Here is a 15,009-nt window from a genome sequence, read left to right as displayed (position 1 = left end):
GCTCCAGCCGCGCCGCGGGCCGAAGACTGGACCGCCGAGCCCCGGGCCGCGCGGCGGCGGCGCGCCCCCCCGATGCCGTGACCCCCTGCCCGCGGGCGGGGGCCGGGGCCGGACCGGCCGGGGCCGCGCGCGCGCTCCTCCCCCCACCCCTGCTCCCGCCCTCTCCCCCGCTCCCCGCCCCCCGGCCCCGAACCCCGCGCACCTCGTCTGGGGACGGGGCGGGGGGGGGGGCAGGGCCGCCGCTCCTCCCCGCCCCCTCCTCCTCCGGCCTCTGGAGCGATTTGTCAAACTTCCCATTCCGCCGGCGGCGCGGTCCTCCTCCTCCTCCTCCTCCTCCTCCTCCTCACGCCGCCTCCTCCCCCCGCGCTCCTCCCTCCCCGCGCCTCCCTCGCCCGCCCTCCTCTTCCCTCCGCACGTTCGGGGATCGCGGCGGAGCGCGGAGAGGGGGGGACGCGGAGAGCCGGGGCGCAGCAGCATCCTGCGGGCGGCCGCTCTCCGGGGGGAGGCTGAGAGCCGGCCCGCCTCGCCCCCCCCGCGGGCCCGCGCCCCTCCCTCCCTCTCCTCAGCGCGGCAGCGGCGGCGCGCGGCTGTGGCAGTCGCCGGAGGAGCATCATGCCGAGGAGGAAGCAGCAGGCGCCCCGGCGCGCAGCAGGTACGAGCCGCTTCCCCTTCCTCCCGTCCTGCTCCTCCTCCTCCTCCGCGCCTCGCGCGGCGCCCGCGGCCGGCGGCGGCCCCGCCGCTCCTCGCCCCGCGGCTCGCCCCTCGCCGCTGCCCGCGCAGAGTAACTCCGGGGCGCCGGCTCGCCCGCCCGCCGCTTTCCTGTCTGGGTGCGTGCGCCCGCCTCGCGTGCCGGCGCCCCCCGGACGCCCCGCCGCGCGCTGCCCCCTTCCCGCCCGCGCCCACTTGGAGAGCCGCGCTCGCCCGGCGCGGGGCGCGCGGGGCCGGGCTGGGGCCCCGCCGGCTCGGCGGCGCGGCGGCGGAGGGCATGGGAAGGAGCTCTCTGCGGCCGCTTTCTGTGGGGGGCGGGCGGGGTCACCTGAGTTCCCGGGACACCTTCCGAGTCCTCCCGGGCCGGCTGGCGGGGGGCTGGCGGGGGGCTGCCGCGCGCCACGGAGCGAGTTAGGGAGCCGGCCGGTCCCTCCGGCCACCTTCCTGCTAATCCGATTGATTCTTCATTTATTGGGCCCAAACCCGGCACAGCGGTGGAAACCAGAGCGCACAGGGTCTGGGTATTGTCAGATGACTGTCAAGTCAGGGCTGGAGGATGGCGTTGCCTGCACCCCTGATTCCCTTGACCCTCACCCCCGCCTTCCACCGCTTCTCCCACCCTCGGCTCCTCGCAGCACTTAGTTCTGGGACGTGTCTGAGGACTTTTTTTTTTTTTTTCCCTCTTTTTGCCACGAGTGTCAACTCCTGTTAAGACTGAACCGATTTTTTTTTTTTCTTTTCTGGAAAAAGCATCATTGAAAACAAAACAAAACCCATACACATAACATTATTTTGCAATAATGTCAGTTGGGGGCATGTTGCCTGGAAGAAGGGTTTCTGGCCCGTTGCCACCCTTGATTTGATGACTGATTGATCGCCCGTCATGCTGCTGCCTTTGATCTATTCATTCCCAATAAACATCAATAAATCACTGGCAATGGTGAGGCCAAGCTCTGTGACGTCACTAGGGCCCTGTCAGTGCAACTTCAGGGATTTGGGGCTGCTTGCTGAGAGGACCACATATGGACAGGATGTATTTTGATATGAGTGGCACTCAGATGCTCAGAGGTTCAGATGCTGCCCCAGGGTTAAGTGGAGGTTCCTTCTTTCTTTGCTCCTTTTTCTTTCTTTCTTTCTTTCTTTCTTTCTTTCTGTTCTTTTCTTTTGGTGGAAGAAGGCAGGGCAGCAAGGGGTCAGGACATGGCCTGGTGCCCCTCTTGGGTGAGGACGTTGTCCACATGCTGCCCTGGGTGCGTGCAGTGACAGGGGCTTGATGGCGATGGTCATTTCCAGCGCAGCCCATGGAGCTCGCACCACACGCTGGCTGCACTTTGAACCCGGTCTCCATACACGGGGTCACAGAGAGGGAATGCTCTTCGTTCTTCTGCCAGAAATGCACTTTCCTGCTAGTGTCTTAAGAAAATCTTTGATGAAAACAGATGTGGTTTGGGGCATATAATGCACATTTTGCTCTCTGTCCTCAGTGTTGCCCAAATTTAGAAAGTTTGAAAATCCTAGCAGTGGTTGTAGGGAGGCTGCTGCTGCTTCTCCAGTCACCTCCTGGCTGATGCTTCTTGTCCACTCCACCTTCTGCTTTAAATTCCAAGCTCAAGCAATGAGCTTATCTACCCAAAATAAACTCTAAAAGTTTGGAGGACTCCTTCACAAAGTTGGGCAGTAGGAGTGAGTGTCTTGGGCTTCTTTCCAGTCTTTGAGATTTTTTCTTTCCTTGTTGGACACACATTTCAAGGTATCTCTGTGCCTTGATCAGATGAACCATATGTGATTGCATCTTTACATTTGGTCTAGAACTCTCTCCATGGTTGGTTCTTTTTTTTTTTTTTTTCCTTCTACCTTGTCAATCTGAGCATCTTACTTGATAACTTCATCTGAAAATATTGGAAGAGGAGGAAATGTACTGTTGGTCTTGTTTATTTTTGAAAGCAACCTGTTCACTAACCTTTTTGCACCTTTAGAGAAAGCCAGCCAGGAAATCTCAGGTCAGTTAAGAAATATTCATTATATAGAAACTTGACTGCACGACTAATAGGAGATGGAAGAATGGTTTTGCTCTATCAAAATGACCCGTCAAAACGACTTTGTTTCATATTTGATTTAATTGTCTCTCTCCTGACAGGCACATTCATCAATAGCTTAATGGTCAATCAGAAGTTGGCAGTGTGAGTGCTTTCTTTCTTTCCCATACCCTGGTTTTGGATTTACTTTATCAGAATGCCTCTGCCTAATGGACATGTGGAGGAGGGGGTGGGGAGTGTCTGAAGGACTACTTATTTAAGAGTGGAAGGAGAGAAATCACTCTACGTGTAGATGGGTGATGAGTATGCATGGGCCAAGAAGTGAACTGTGTGAGTTTTTGTTTGTTTGTTTGTTTGTTTTGTTTTGTTTGGACAAGAAACTTCCCTTTTTATTTTTTTTTTCCCTCCTTTTTCAGTTCTCCCAGCTGCAAGTTCTAAGGTTCATGCCTGCTTTTATGGCATACTGGGAGTGATGACAAATTGATTGCTTTGTACTGATAGAGAGAGAGTGGGAAAAAGAAAGATGTCTGCTGATTGGTACCTGGAATCCAGTCTCCAGCAACCTTGAGAATACTCGAGAATTTTTTCCCCTCCAAACTGAAAGGTCCGCTCAGCCATAAAAAAAGAAAAGTTGTTTTGCCAGCTTCATTAGTGTTCACCTAATTAGCTGTAAACCTGATGGATTTCTGACAGCTTTAATGATTGGAGATGACAAGCTCGACGCAGTGTCATCCAGCAGAATTAGGTTTGCAGCTAGTTTGATGTAATCAAGTTGATATTACACAGTCCTGGCTGCCTTTAGTTGTGCATTAACTCAATTTTCTGCTGCAGGTGACAAATGGGCTTTGGTACCTGGATAATCATGTCATAGGAATTAGGGCCCTTTTAATGGTCTGGGGTAGAATAACAACCACAAAGGGCTGAGAGCTGGGGAGAGCTTGCAGACATAGCACACAGGTGCACACTGTCTGTGTATCTAGGCCAAATGTAACAGTGCTCTCCCGAAGGCCAAGGCAGGCTCCAAGAATCCCTGAAAAGATGTATTTCTATACTTTAGTTGTTTTTTTTTTTGGGGGGGGGGGTGGGAATTTATGCGTGGCTAGTGTCTTTTTCTCAAAGGGTGAGAGAGATTTCTTCACCTACCTGAGAGAAACCTGGGCAGGAGTCTCCTTTCTCCAGACTTGTAATTGCAAAGGGACGTGTATTTGTGCTGGACAGATGTTGCTGCCGTAGAAGCTCAGAGGAGTGGGTTAGAGCGAGGCCAGTGTCCTTCAGGCAGAGTGGCCATTAGCCCTGGCTTAAAATATGACTCTTCCGCATAGCGTTTGTATTTAAACAAGTATTTTTCTGAAGCTATCATGGGAAAAATACAGTAATACGTAATTATTTTATCCATTCATATTTATTTTTTGGAGGAAAACGTAAAATCAGAAAAAGCTTTAACTGCCGCAAAAAAATTCCCAGTGAATAACATCCTGCCACTGACCTTTTGGGTCTCACAGGTGGAAAGAGAATAAGCCCCCACGGAGTTCGTAGGTGGCCACGCATGAGGATAAACCTGCAAGCATCTTGACTTTTGTGAAAGTGAGTTGTAGGCTTGGGATCCTCTGGCGTAACAGATCACTGTGGGTCCTCGTGAAACAGGAGGAGCTGGGAATGACGAGGCGAGGTGATTTCCCGTTGCCAGTGGACACGGCCCGCCGCAGTGATAGTGCTGCTGGTGGTGCCCGAGCAGTGCTTCCCCAGCCTGCCCAGTGTGTCCACACCGGCAGCTCTGGAGGGTCCGCACCGACAGCTCTAGAGGGCAGCTCTCTTCCTCGCCTGGTAGCAGAGCCAGGAGGGCAGTTCTGCACCCTCCTGGGATGTATTTTATCTCAAACCTGCCACACAGTTCTCCTTTGGACAGGTATTCTGCCCCGTAGCAAGGTGACAAAAGGATTGCTTCGGGCCCTTCTAAGATCCCCCTCCTCCTTCTCTACAAAAAAACGAGAGCATGAATGCAAATTTTAAAAAGGAAAAATCAAGAAGATGAAAGAGAAAAACAAAGAGGGTGGGAGGCAAGGCTCTTCCCCTGGACATCCGGCAGGGTGGGGACGAGGCTCTTCCAGAATCAGCTGCTGTGCCCCCATTATCTTGACAACTGTCAGTTAGGGCTTCAGTGCTCTCCAGGGCCACACTTGATTGTGAGCGGTTGATGTTGTCATTTTGTTCTCAGTTTTGCCTTGAGCGCGCTCATAAACGGAGCGAGATAGTCAATAACTGATGTATCAGCAGTTATTCCCTAAATTGCCTCACAAGTCTGCATTTTCCCTCTTTTTACTAAAGATTGTTTGGTAAAGTGATTAGAATGAAAGTGACTGCTCAGGGCTGTGGGAGCTGCCGTGAAGCCCAGGTGAATTCCTAGGACTGAAACCCTACCTTCCCTCCTGCCTTCCACTTCCGGGCTTTCTGGAAGGAGAAGGATCAGCTTCTTGAGGGCAAAGAGCCTAGACCTTTTGGGGTGCTTTCCCTGTTCAATGGTGTCCTGCTGCAGCCAGCCCTGGGGCAGGGCTGCAGGCATGAGCAGGAAACCAGAGGGAAAGGGCCTGGGAGGCCCGGTCCTGGTGCCAGGGCCATGTTTAAGCTCCTAACGCACAGGTCACAGTTATTCCGAGAGCAGTTTGTGAGGCTCTCCTCCTGGCCCATTTTTATTCCTGTCTGTCACTGGACAAACTGTAAAAATAGCTTTGGTCTTGTAGTTAAAAAAAAAAAAAAAAAAAAAAAAAAAGGTAGGGTGTGTGTGTCTCCCTTCTGCGCTAGCGAGCAGCCCAGTGAGGTAGCTGGGCCTTTCCACCCGCTACCAGCTGTGTGTAGCATCACCCACAGCACAGGGAGGAGCGACTGAACAGAACAGAGACTCACTTACCCCAGACCCTTGCAGATGTTCTCTCTGTGTGTGTGTGTGTGTGTGTGTGTTTTCGTTATGCTCCAAATTGTGGTTTCTCTGTCTGAAGTTAAAAATGAAAGGTGAATACAATATATTGTGTCGGTAACAATGATATGGACTGGCACATCTAGACAGATAATGTGCAACTGTAATTAGACTCAATAGACAGGCAGTCATTTTTAAATTCTTTGACACATGCATAAAATAGTCATATAATAAGATAAGATGACAATTTTATGTTGGGTTGATAAAGTGTCCTGATACATGCATTTAAATGTCTGTAAGCCTTTTTTTAAAAAAAAAAAAAATCCAGACAGATTAATTTTAGTTTCCAGTATTTGCAGTTAGTCATAAAATTAATTTTTAAATCCTAGTAAACCATGGCTATGAATATGAGTTTTTTTCCCCTTTCTGATGTTTTACCTGAATGGTAAGCAATGGAAATATAGGCTTGATAGTTTTCTCTAATTTTTCAGCATTTGGAAGCGTTCATGTTAGGCATGAATGTAAAAATTCCAGTTACTGTTTGTGACTATAATCATGCTATGTGTTTTTTGGAAGTTAAAAAAAAAAGACAGTAATGGAACATGATCTGCTTGTGACCACTTGCCTGCACAATTGTCATACTCTACATTTAGGAATCTTTATGAGAAAGATTACATAGTGTCCTTGACCAAATATTGAATATTTTATAAGCCCCATTTAAAAAAGAAGACTTTCTAGCACATATACTTGATTTGATCAGCACTTAGATTCTTGGGCTTAATTACTTTCAATTCGTAAATTATTATAGTATTTCAACAAGAGTGGCCCAAGAGCTGTACTGAGGGAAGAAAATGGCATTTCACTAAAGGTCACGTTACCTGAACTTGGTGACTACCTTATTTCTCAGATGTGCAAAGGTGTGGCTCTTGAAGAGTAATTTAAATTTGTTTGGGCTTAATGATAAATTATTAATTCATACTGTCAGGACACATGTTATTAATTATGACTTTGTTTTCTTCGTCCAGAACAGCTGTTGGGGAAACAGGGTAAGTTCAGATTGTCTTCAAGGGGGAGAACTCCAAGGCAAGGGACTTCCTAAATCCTTCCTTGGCATCCTGTTCCTGGACCCCTTGCTTTGGAAATAAAGGTTTGCAGGAGGTGGATGAGGGGAGAGAGACACTGTTCATTCTAGACCAAGGTGGGCACTGGCGATGCTAACTAATGTAGATTTTTTTTTAAAAAAAGCAAGTGTAACTCTCAATGCTCTGTGAGTCCATTTGGGATTCTGATCGGTTGCCGATTTTCCCCAAGTCTGGTTTTGGAGTGTCTGTCTTCTCTTCTATGAGTTTCTCTTGTTTTCTCCTTATTCCGTGGTGGACTAGAAGGTCATGTTCGCAAGTTTATGGTGGCAGAAAGCAAAATACTCTGAATGCTTGCTTGTTCCCCAAACTGGAACCCATCCTTAATGGAGAGCAAAGGGCTGTTTGGTAATATACGTGAAATGACTCAAATTCATTTACTTTTGATTTTCCATCCCCATCATTAAATCTAGTCCTATGTATTCAGTTTCCTCTGAGTTCTTTGAGAAATGCATGTTGCATAAAATAGGCAATTTTTAATGAACAATTTAATGTAAATGGGTTTTGAATTTAAATTAATATTAATGAAGCCTTGAGTGAATTTATTTTGCATACGTAAAGACTTGTAAGTCTTTCACCCATGTGCTTTCTCCTTTATGTAGTAACACTGGTTGGGTGGATTAACCAGCACCTTTTAAAGATTTATACTTAAAAAATTAAACTGATTTTATAAGTCCAATAGCGCCAACCTATTATTAAGCAGAGGTGTTACTTAATTTAAAGCAAATATACCTCATTTCCTATGAAACCTCTCAGTTTCCATGCCCTCCTCTTCCTGAAAGCTGCCGTTGGTTTGGCATTGCTGCTGGGGAAAATACACACCAACAATAGTTACTACAATCAAGATGTTTTCTTTCTTTGGCTTCCCTCTAATGCATTATGTATCCTGGAATGATGGAAAGTTCTGTAATTAATTCTGTTAGATGTAATTGCTATAATCACTTTGATGTTACACATAATAAAGGTAATATGGTAAGCACATAAAAAATATAAACACCTTATTGTAACACCACTGCTAAAATTCCTTCTCATCAAGTCTGGTTTATAGACAAGTGTTCTTAACTCTTTTTGGTCAGAGGTGACACTTTCTCTGAACTGCGTTCATTGATATTCCAAAGGAGAGTCATTTATGGAACAGGATGGGCCTTGACTTGGAGGGACCTCCAAGCTGGTTGCCTAGGAATTTTAATGCCTTTTTCCTTAAAGATGTGACTCGTTAAGGAAAGGTGGGCATTAGCTTCTGTAGAGGAGAGAGGTAGACACTTTGGAAGTAAGTGGCTGTGAAATATGGTAAGAGTGTGGCTGGAGTGAAAGAGTTTAGAGAAGAATGAGAGCAGAGATTTTGGCTCAGAGGAGGTGCTGTTCTGCAGGTTTTCTCCTGGTGTGGGATTATGGGAAGTGCACTCACAGACACATGCTATGGATGCACATGGAAGGCTACCTTTCTTAACGGTGCAAGGAGGAGGATAAATGTAGAATGTATGTGTCATCATCATCATTACTCCACACCTTTCCTGGGGGAGGCTGGGGACCCTGTTTAACTCTGGCACGACTCGACATGCCACGAGTTGGCTGAGGTTGCCTGTTGGACCGGAACTGGAGAGACATTTGAGACCTCCCCCACTGGTCTGTGAGCACCTGCCCTGGATGAGGCCACTGGGGGGGATGTCAGGGAAGTTCGCCTGAGCCCCCATGCACCTGGTCCTTGTGGGATGTTTCTGGATGCACGCAGATGATTCTTGGCCTGTGCAACTTGCAAGAGGTGGAGCCTGTAATGGGAGAGGAAACTTGTCATTTTGTTTTCTCCCCCTGGATGTCCCGGAGTCAGACCAGCGTGGGGATCCCTGCCCCACAGGTCACAAAGGTCAGAAGGTCTCATGATCCAGTGTTGGCTTGCCAGTTTGGATGTGAATACCCCTATTTATATTTCATTTTTTTCAGTGTGTTTTAAGTGCTAAAGTATACACACCGGCTATGTTCAGAAATAACATCAGAGAACGTGTTTGTGTGAGAAGGAGATGCCAAGGTCTCTTTTGAGGCAGAAAAAGGTGTGTGAAGGTGGTGGTGAGATGGGCAGGGACAGCAGTGCCCTGTGCTATGCCCGGGTCGCCGGGGCTGGGATTGCTTTGGTCTTTGTTGGTTGGTACAGACCAGGCCAGGGGACACGCAGTGCTGCTGCGGAAGGCCTGCTTCTGGCGCCAGGCCCAAGGCTCCCTGCCTGCCAGGTGAGGAGGGGCCTGAGGAAGGGTCCTGGGCCCTGGCCCCCTGGGCCTGGGCTGCAGACGGGCAGCCACCAGGCCTCCTGCAGTGACTCCCAGGCTGGTTTTGATGGCTGGGATGATAAAAGGTCTGAGAACTCCATAGGCCCCTGTAATCAGGGCCAGTGCTGACATCCTTCTCAAGTTTGACAGCTTCTTCCTTTTCTCTCCTCACCGCCAAGCCTTTCTCAACTGAATTTCCCCGCCCTCTCTCTCCCCTCCCTCCCTGCCCACCGCCCACCCCTTCCCTCCCTCTCCTCTTTTCTGTGTGTGTGTCTCTCTTGTTTCATGTTCTTGATCAGTCTCAGATGCCGGGAATTATTTTTTTTCGGACGGGAGGGGGAGTGTTGCTTTAGGTTTGTGGGTTGGGCAGGTGTGAGAGGAAGTCTGTGTTTTTTTTTTTTTTTTTGTACTGTAGGCCTGTTGCTAATTAATGTTCCTCCATAAGATTCTGTCGGAGTTGAGTAATGTTTTTGATCTTTATGCCTGATAACTGCATACTTAATGAGATTTCAAAGCTGTGAGTGCAGCTCCCTACAATTATTGACAGATGCCTTTTCTTTGCCATTGGGTTCAGCTTCATAAATCCTCTCGCCGTAATGAGGTTCAGCAGTGCCACCCTGGCAGTGAGCTAATGAAAGGGGGGAGGGCGAAGCGGCTCATGGCTGTCTGACACATTTTTTTCCTTTAAAATTTACTATGCAGATGTCAAGCTGCGGGACGATTACTTCAAACATGCTAATTTTTATCTTGCTTTTGTGTCAGCCCTTTGCCATTAAAAAATAAATAAATAAAAGGACTAACCTTACTGCACTTAATTTCTTTTTTTTTTTTTTCCCGAAGTCACATTTTTAATAACCCGTGGCGTGTGACTGCTGGGGACTTTGACACACGCGTGGCCTTTTGCAGGTATCCACTGGCAGAACTGTGTTTTTTTTTTTTGCCAGGGGAAGGGCAGGGGGAGGATGAAGTGCCATTTCCCCAGGCCTCCCATCAGCCTGCCCTAAGTATGCACTTGAAACGTTGGAGAATTCATTTCAGAGTTCTGAAACTAAATCCTGGTGGAGAAGAGCAGCACCATGCCAAACAGTCGATTTCCTTTTCAGCAGAGTCATACATCACTGACCCACCCTTCCCTCCTGACAGAATGACATATGTCATTTATCATATGGGCCCCAGCCAGACAACAGGGAGGGGAGGGAGCCCAGTCCATGTGATGCTGTCTCCTCCTCCCTGTACAGTACTCCGGCTTGCACAGAGAGCACTGCTGATTTGGCGAGAGGCAGAGGGAGGAGAGAGGAGAGGCAGGGGCGAGGAGAGGCGAGAGCCTGCTCCGTGGTGGATGGCTGTCTGGGTGTGTGGCGTGGCGGGTGCGGGATTGGCAGAGGCACGGAAGAGGTTATGTTCTTTCATATTATCTGCTAAACCACACTGTTCAGTCTTTGATGCTCCTCTGACTCCCCCCCACCCCATTCCTTTTCTCTTTTCCCTTCTTTTTTTCCCCTTTAGCAGTCAAGGGAAAACACCAGGGCTGACAGGTATCATTCAAGCACCCTGGCTTGTAAGGGGTGGTGGAAATGAATCTCAGGGCTCCTGGCTTCACATGATTCAAACATGCGTTACTGAAGATGGATGTTCCTTAAAAAAAGATTGATGGTGGATGCCGGGCTTGGGGTGCCATTTATCATTTTGAATATTATTTAGACTTGCCGTGTAAACCTGTAACTTGAGAGTGGGACGAGCCGGGCAGGGTAGGGTATGTGTGTGTGGTGTGTGTGTGTGTTTGTGTGTGTGTGTGTTCCCATCGATTGGCCTTGGGGTCTCAATGCTGCTGGCCAGACGCAGCCTTCCCACAAACGACAGACCAGGCACACCCCACCAAAAAAGGGAGAGGGCAAAGGTTTTAATTTTGAATAATTTCCAAGGACACAGGGAAAAATGAAGTATCTGTGATTTACACTGAAAGCTAACAAGCAACTTCTCTCTCTTTCTTCCCCGACACAGGCAGACACGTACGAAACATTAAAATATAAACAGTGCTGTAGTTGCCGAAGCCAGGACCCTTGTCTGAATTTTTAAACTCTGTGACATGCTGAAAAAAAAAAAGCTGTATCTGAAAAGCTTAGCACAATATAACTATTCAAAAAAATACTGGTTGGCTTGGTTAGCAGTGTGAGAATGAAGAAACGTAGGCTTTCATGTCTGAGGAATATTTCAGATAAAAAATGAGGGTGTGAGGCTCCTGCCCGACTCCCAGCAGCCTCCTCCCCGTTGTATCTGCTCTGTGTCCCCCTCCTCTGGCCCCAGCAGACCCCGCCAGGACTGATGTGGACAGCTGTTTCCAGGCCCTGGAGGTTAATCATTTCTGGTTCTCTTGCACCCTTGAGCTCTGTTCCAGGACACCCCCACCTACTGGAAGTACTTAGGGACGCAGGCTGGCTTACCTAAGAGCCCCCCCCTCCCCTGCTGCCGGGAGGCTCAGCAGCCCGGGAGGCGCTGGCCTTTCTGCCTCTTCTGCTTGGAAGGCCTTGCCACCCGGTTTGCCGGTGGAAAAAGGAAAACAGAAACTGTGCTGGCCCTCCCGGCCTCCACTAGGAGAGCCCCGATAGTGCAAATTTAATTGTCAGGCTTTCTATTAAATATGCGACTTTATTTGGGTCTGCTAATTAAATTTAGGGCTCCTCGTATGACTTATAGTGTGGACATTAATTTTAAAAAGTGACAGGACGCAAAGTTAGACTGCGCTAGTTTAGTAGTCTTTTTTTTTTTTTTATCTAAAAAAATGGGAATTTAAAACTTGTGGAAGGGCTGCATGTTCTTCTCTGGCTGATTCCTAGACAAACTTTTCCCTGAGTCTGTACCTTCTGTGAATAGGAGAGGACTGAAGTGTGATTTGCGCACCAACTCCAGGCAACTGTGTGTGCGTGTTTGTGAGTGTGTGTACTTGTGCACTTATTTTGAAATAACTTTATTAGTAGCCTGATGCTTTGCACACAAGGGTTCTCAGGATCACTTTTGGTGTTTCCCAGTCGCTGCTCCAAATCAGGTGGAATCAGATTTATATCCTTTGTTGATGCCTGGAATCCCATCTGACTATAAAAAGATGATTTTGTTTCTTGCTGAGACTTCACGGAAGAAAGCAAAACTTTGATCCTCTGCCCTTGCTCTTGGGCAGTGTTGGAGGTAATTGGTGTACAAGTGCCAATTTGCAGGAACAATTGTAAACACCTTTGATACAAATGGCACCATCCCATTTTTACTGATTAGAAAAACTTTGCTATTAATAGGTGCAAAGTCCATTTCAGGTATAATTGGTAAGGAACTGAGTGCACTCATGGGAAGAAACCTTGTTTTGTTTTTTGTTCGCTTTTCTTCTTATCCCCTTTTCTCAGTTTTATGGCTGGAGACATGATTTATTGCAGCCATCCATCTTGGGGGCTCATCCATCACACCCGGGTTGCTAGGAGATTGTGGCAGCAGCTGTTTGCTCTGAATCAGACAGAAAAGTTGTCAATCATCAAAGGCAGGTGAATAGCATTAGAAACACGCTATTGTCAGACGGAATAATTAATCAAAGAGAGAAAAGATAATTAAAAAGATATGACCCTTGCAAGTACTTGCTCTGGGTTGCCTGGAAAAAAAAAAAAAAGGATAGAAAGAAAGAAAGAAAAACTGCCTGGTCTTTTCTAGACACTTAAGCAGCCGAGGGCTGATAAAATATGCACTCTGCAGTGCATAGTTTTTAATTAATTGAAAAAGGTTCAACATTCAAAGACGATGCTGGAGAAAAGTCCGATTATGAGCAGAAGTAATATTTATTGTTTGCATGAAGGGCTTGACACAGAGTTCTAACTTTCTGTCACAAATCTCTGGCTTCGCTGGCTGGAGGAGGTGCGGGCAGGGGTCTTCAGGTGGCCACTGCTGCCTGGCCCACATCCTCCCTCTCCACCCCTCCCGACGTCCCGCTGGGCTATTCAGGAGATCCTGAGATGTCAGGGACTGGGACCTGGCTAACCCAGACCACATGCCCTGCCATGGTGCTGGTGGGTCTGGAATAACAGAATTCCTGAGATAACAAGAATTTTTAAAACATGAAAGTGGGAGGCTTGGCAAGCTTGCCATTAAGTCCACCTCTGTATCGCTTCACCTGCCTGAGAACAAGCTCTGAAGGGATCAGGCTATAGGCCCCAAGGGAAAATCTGTGATCTTGGTGTGGCCCTGTGGAGTACCTCAGTGAATCACATCCAGGGTGTGATAACCTGGCATTGCGTTCTGAAAAGATCCCCAATTACAGTCTAGAAATAATTTTGGGTTTCCATTTCAGTCTCAAAAAATATTCACAGATTAGGAAGTTCATCCTTGCCTTTTCTGAAGCTAAAATATTCTGGAGAAATTGGAAAACGTATTCAAGACTAGATAGAAGGCAGCATATCTGGAGTTGCTTTCCAGTTAAATATGCTGCAAACCCTGAAACAGATCTACTCTTTTATTTTTGGATACTATGCTTGATTTTCACACCATTCTCTTCCCAAAGAATAGCAGGACTTCTAAAATTAGCAGAAAGAAAAAGGCTTGAATATTAGAATCCATGAGAAAGAGGAATGCAATACTTTTTTTTTAGTTGGGACACCGTTTTCAGGGTGTGCCGGATCAGAGCACCAGGACCGCCATCCCGGAGCTGCTAGTGCTCCGGGGCACTGGGCTCTGGTACCAAGAGTCCCAGGGGAATCCCCGGTGGCTGTGCCTCCTGCAGTGACATCCACCTTCTCCCACAGTGCACTGGGAGGACACAGCGCTGACCTTTTTGTGAGAAAGCGAGGGAGTCACATAAAGAAAGGCACCTGCTTGGCTTGCTGGAGCCCTCACGTGGATCTCACCTGTTCAGGTGGCTGGGGGAAGTGTCTCTTTTTCAAAACTTGACTGCCCGGAAAAAGCTTTTGACTCCAAATTGCTGTGTGGGTCCTTGAACCTCTTGGTGGCCTGTGGAGCCTTTGAGTCAAGCTGGGAGTCTCCTGACCACGCCACAGCTGTCCTTGAACATTTTCATGGCCAGTGTCAGTTCTTGACCCCCCAGGGGCTGTGTGGCTGGAAGACCAGCGAGGCCAGTGGGCAGTGTCTGGCCATGCCTCGCGAGCATCAGCTAGATGGTTTCGGGAGTGCACGGCGTCAGCCAGGTCTGCTGTCCCCTGGAGACCTGGCTGCGTGGAGATGGGCAGCGAGGATAGCTCCTATCAGCCCTTGGAGAGAAATCCCTGCAATTGCCATCTCCTCTTTCCAAATAACTGCTGAGAAAGCGCACTGCCCAATGTCAGCCGAAGCGAGCCCAAAACGTGGCGGCTCATCAGGGAAGGGCAAAGAAGAAAGTTCCCCGTGAATCATTCCTGGTAGGTTCACGAATTCACCGATGAAAAACGCCAACCTTCAGCACTAGTGAAATCGGATTGAAATTTGCTTCCCTTTGAAAAAGGAAAACAGAACAAAGGAAAAATGAAGGAAAGTCACCAAGTTTTAAGAAGTTCACCCAGGTCATTTTTCTGGAGCTCTGGTTCGAGCTGACGTTTCTGTTTGCCCAGGTGATCCCTGGTATCTCTTTAAGTGACTCACAAAATAAACCAGATGGGGGAGCGGGAGGAGTGTGTTGGTTATTCCTTATAGGAGATCTTGGTTCTCAGGTTTGTGTTTTTGGCCAGAATTTTAGCAGCTGGGGCCCTGGATTCTCGTTTCTATGAAAAAGGAATAAACGTGGCCTGCTGTGTCGCAAGGGTGTGCCAGGCTCGAGCCTCCACTTTCAATGCCATATTATGACCAGGAGACCTCAGGCCCCACCGCCCCCCACACCAAGGGGAGATATGAGTGTGCTATCTAATTGATCTGCATTTCACTCTTGGAGTTCCTTTCCGAGACAGGGTTACCTGGAAGTCATTTTGGGTTTTCCATAGAGTCAAAGCTGGGCTTGG

The 15,009-nt window shown here is 48.3% G+C and overlaps 1 protein-coding gene across 1 annotated transcript in view; it reads left to right on the top strand.

Moving 5' to 3' along the window:
* Nucleotides 1-612: 612 nt before the first annotated feature.
* The window catches only part of TSHZ3 (teashirt zinc finger homeobox 3), a gene marked incomplete at both ends in the record, with an annotated part of 66,411 nt that continues 52,014 nt past the window's right edge, over nt 613-15,009 (top strand). Inside the window, one exon of the mRNA XM_084257108.1 lies at nt 613-652. Within this exon, the coding sequence (XP_084113234.1) occupies nt 613-652 (40 nt within the window). The remainder of the gene's footprint in view (nt 653-15,009) is intronic.

The sequence above is a fragment of the Talpa europaea genome, assembly GCF_964194135.1.
Source record: "Talpa europaea genome assembly, chromosome: 16".
NCBI lineage: Eukaryota > Metazoa > Chordata > Mammalia > Eulipotyphla > Talpidae > Talpa > Talpa europaea.
The sequence above is the reverse complement of the archived record's forward strand: the minus strand, read 5'-3'. Positions and strand labels throughout refer to the sequence as shown.